Genomic DNA, 3,514 nt, shown 5'->3' with positions numbered 1-3,514 from the left:
CCTAGTAATGTTGTTGTGGTATAAATTCTGATTCATACAAGCACGACAATTCATAAAATAAAAATTGTGGTTATGGATATAATTACACAGCTATATGTGATAAGACCGCATTAAACATTAATTGTTTCTTAAAGAAATTTTATCGTTTAGTCCGAGATCTCTTGCGATTTAGTTGAGTATAATTTTTTAAAAAAAAAATAAAATAAAAAAATAAAACAACAAAGAAATTAAAATGTCAATATCGGCATTATTGGCTCTTCTATTATTGTATAATTTAACGCAAAGCGATGCTGCCGCTGAATTCTGTGGGCAAAATATGCATGAAGCCACCTTCTACAATGACTCCATTACCCTACGAGCCTTGGTGATTTGGTTTCCAGCAGCTGTGGGAACTCAAAATAAATTAAATTTATGTTCCCTGTCAACCGGTCAGACACTGCAAAGAACATGCTACCGCAATGGAAGTGGAACCATGTGGGACAATCCGCCAGATCCGAATATGTCCATGGTATACTGTAATTACATTCAAAATCACTGTCAGTCGGAGACATTTGAACACAAATATATTATGAAAAATAATATTCTGCGAACGAACATCAATCAATGGCCAGCTGGACAAGTAGGTGGTGTGGTCCAAAGTCAGGAACCATGTTTGCAGAGAAATGGTAGCCTACTAACCAGGCAATGTATCTACACGGAACAGGATCATGCAGCCAATTGGATGCCTAAAAATCTCACAAACATCACCTGCTTACATGACATCGAAAATAGTATTGTAACCTATGATCTGAATGAGCTAAATAATGAAGTCCAAAGCCACAATGGAACCCTGACGTCGGAATATGCATTGAATGCCACAACAAGTTTAAAAAATATATTAGAAAAAAGCACCATCAATCGGATACCAGCTGATCTACAAATATCCACAAATATTTTACAAAATGTTATCGGTCAGAATAAATCTAAACAACCTGAACTGTTGCCGAATGTCATGAAAATAGCCAACAATCTGATGAATAGTTCGCAGAGTGTTATAACGGTTGCCAAAAAATATGGCACTACCAAAACTCTTATCCAAACAGTAGAAGAATATCTTGATGATATCACCGCAACCACAGTACCTACCTCAAATTGTACACAAATTCCAAATGGCGTTCTCATTAAATCGGAAGGTCTACTCACGGTTTTCTATATCAATGCAGTGTGTTCGAATATTTCTGGTGTTGTCATTTATAATCGCAATGTTCAACCGACACGTAAAATGTCGTATGATATCAAATCGAACTCTTATTATCGTTGTCTGTATATGAATCAATCATTGGATGACCTCCTCCAGGAATCGCAGATTGAAGTAGCTGTCCATTTGCCCGAAAATCTATGGAAATCAAATGAAAATCTTACGACAGTAAAAATTTCATTGTACCGTCGTAATGAACTGTTTACGGGACATACATTGCAACCGAATAGTTTGGTAACGAAAGTAACCGTACCGGATTATAAAGGTAAGTGAGGGCAATTTATTTTGTTTTTAGGCGGAAACGGGTCACGATGTTAAACAAATATGCCCGTATGTCCATATATGCCCTTTGTATTGTGACTAATGATGATATATACCCAATCCTCGTTGAATGTTGGTTCTAGACCCCAAGTTTTTTGGATAAGTACTAATAGCTATCGTTTTGTCCTTATGTAATATCTAAAAAGGGTCAGGTTTCTGTTTGACCTTAAAGAAATAGTTTAAAACGGGACAAGTTTCTGTTTGCCTTTAAACATATTTTTTAAATGAAGGTTATAGTTTACCCTTAAAAAATCCACACTTCTGTAGGTCCTTAAAAGATATTCTTAAAAAATCAACGCCCTATATAGTCCTGCAAAAAATCTACGTCTTAAAAAATATTCCTAAAAAACTACCCGTTATATAGTCCTTAAAAAACCTACCCGTTAGATAGTTCTTACAAAATCCACCCATTATATAATCTACCCTTTATGTAGTCCTTAAAAATCTACCCGATATATAGTCCTTCAAAAAATCTACGCTTTATATAGTCCTTAAAAACCTACCCGTTATATAGTCTTTACAAAATCCACCCGTTCAAAAATCTACTTTTTATATAGTCCTTAAAAAATCTACTCGATATAGGGTCCTTCAAACAATCTACGCATTATATAGTCCATGAAAAAATATTCTTGAAAAATCAAAGCCTTATAAAATCCTTCAAAAACGTTATTTAAAAAAGCCTTATAAATTCCTTCAAAAAACGTTCTTTAGAAACTAGTCCTTGAAAAAATATTCGTTAAAAAATCCACGACTTATGTAGTCCTTGAAAAAATATTCTTTAAAAAATCCACACCTTATGTAGTCCTTGAAAAAAATTTCGTTAAAAAATCCACGACTTATGTAGTCCTTGAAAAAATATTCTTTAAAAAATCCACGCCTTATGTAGTCCTTGAAAAAATATTCGTTAAAAAATCCACGACTTATGTAGTCCTTGAAAACATATTCTTTAAAAAATCCACGCCTTATGTAGTCCTTAAAAAAAATATTCGTTTAAAAATCCACGCCTTATGTAGTCCTTGAAAAAATATTCTTTAAAAAATCCACCTTCATATAGTCCTTGAAAAAATATTCTTTAGAAAGTCCACGCCTTATATAGTCCTTGAAAAAATATTCTTTAGAAAATCCACGCCTTATATAGTCCTCGAAAAAATATTCTTTAGAAAAAATATGGGTTTAAAGGGCCAATAAAAATTAAAATCTGATTGCAGGGGAATATCTACCATAATAGAACCCAAAACATATTGGGTCCGAAGAGACTTTTCGCTTAAAGCCTAATTTTTATTCCATTGACGTTAAGGCTGGGGTTATAAAAATTTTGTTCATCTTCTTAGGAGTAGCTATCATAACAGAACCTAAAGATAATTGGTCGGAAGACATCTAAACCATTGTAAAAACCAGTGAGCGGAGCAGTATAGTCGGACGGGGCCGACCATAGGATACCCTACACAACTTTCTGTGGTTCTATATTCTGAGATTGGGCAATATTTCGCGATATTTGCACACTTTTGACTGGCTAGTGGTCAGCAAATGTTACTAATAATCAGTACAGCCCCTCTACATACTTATCCAGATTCCCTTCACCGTGGGTTGTGTTGTGATGTTCGGCTTTCGACTCGAAAAGTACAAATAATTAAGTTTTCGGACCACTTCATCCGAAAAATTATTATCTGATCATCACCTAACATTTTAGGCGTTGTCCTTGACCATAACTGGAACCTCATGGAACATTTCAAAGCGATCCGCTCTATATTTCCGCCCTCCAATGTGGTAATAGGTTATTAAATAATATCTGAATACGTAAGCACTTGTAAATATTTAAATGTAACTCCCGCATCCGAGTGCCTACGACAATATAATTGGTATCAATTAAAATATCAACCACTCCTCTTGGATATACTATCAACTTCTCGGGTCTACGTCCTTCAGTGGTAAATATATACGCTATAGAATACAAAT

The 3,514-nt window shown here is 34.5% G+C and overlaps 1 protein-coding gene across 1 annotated transcript; it reads left to right on the top strand.

Moving 5' to 3' along the window:
- Positions 1-232: 232 nt before the first annotated feature.
- On the top strand, positions 233-1,502 carry LOC133328972 (uncharacterized; the record flags this gene model as incomplete). The annotated part of the gene is made up of 1 exon (XM_061537476.1): positions 233-1,502. A coding segment is annotated over exon 1 (1,270 nt), but the record flags the coding sequence as incomplete, so codon positions are not given.
- Between the last annotated feature and the right edge of the window lie 2,012 nt (positions 1,503-3,514).

This window comes from Musca vetustissima, unplaced genomic scaffold, assembly GCF_032173495.1.
Source record: "Musca vetustissima isolate MV318-11 ecotype Yass unplaced genomic scaffold, APGP_CSIRO_Mvet_v1 utg16177, whole genome shotgun sequence".
NCBI lineage: Eukaryota > Metazoa > Arthropoda > Insecta > Diptera > Muscidae > Musca > Musca vetustissima.
This window is presented reverse-complemented; position numbering and strand designations above follow the sequence as displayed.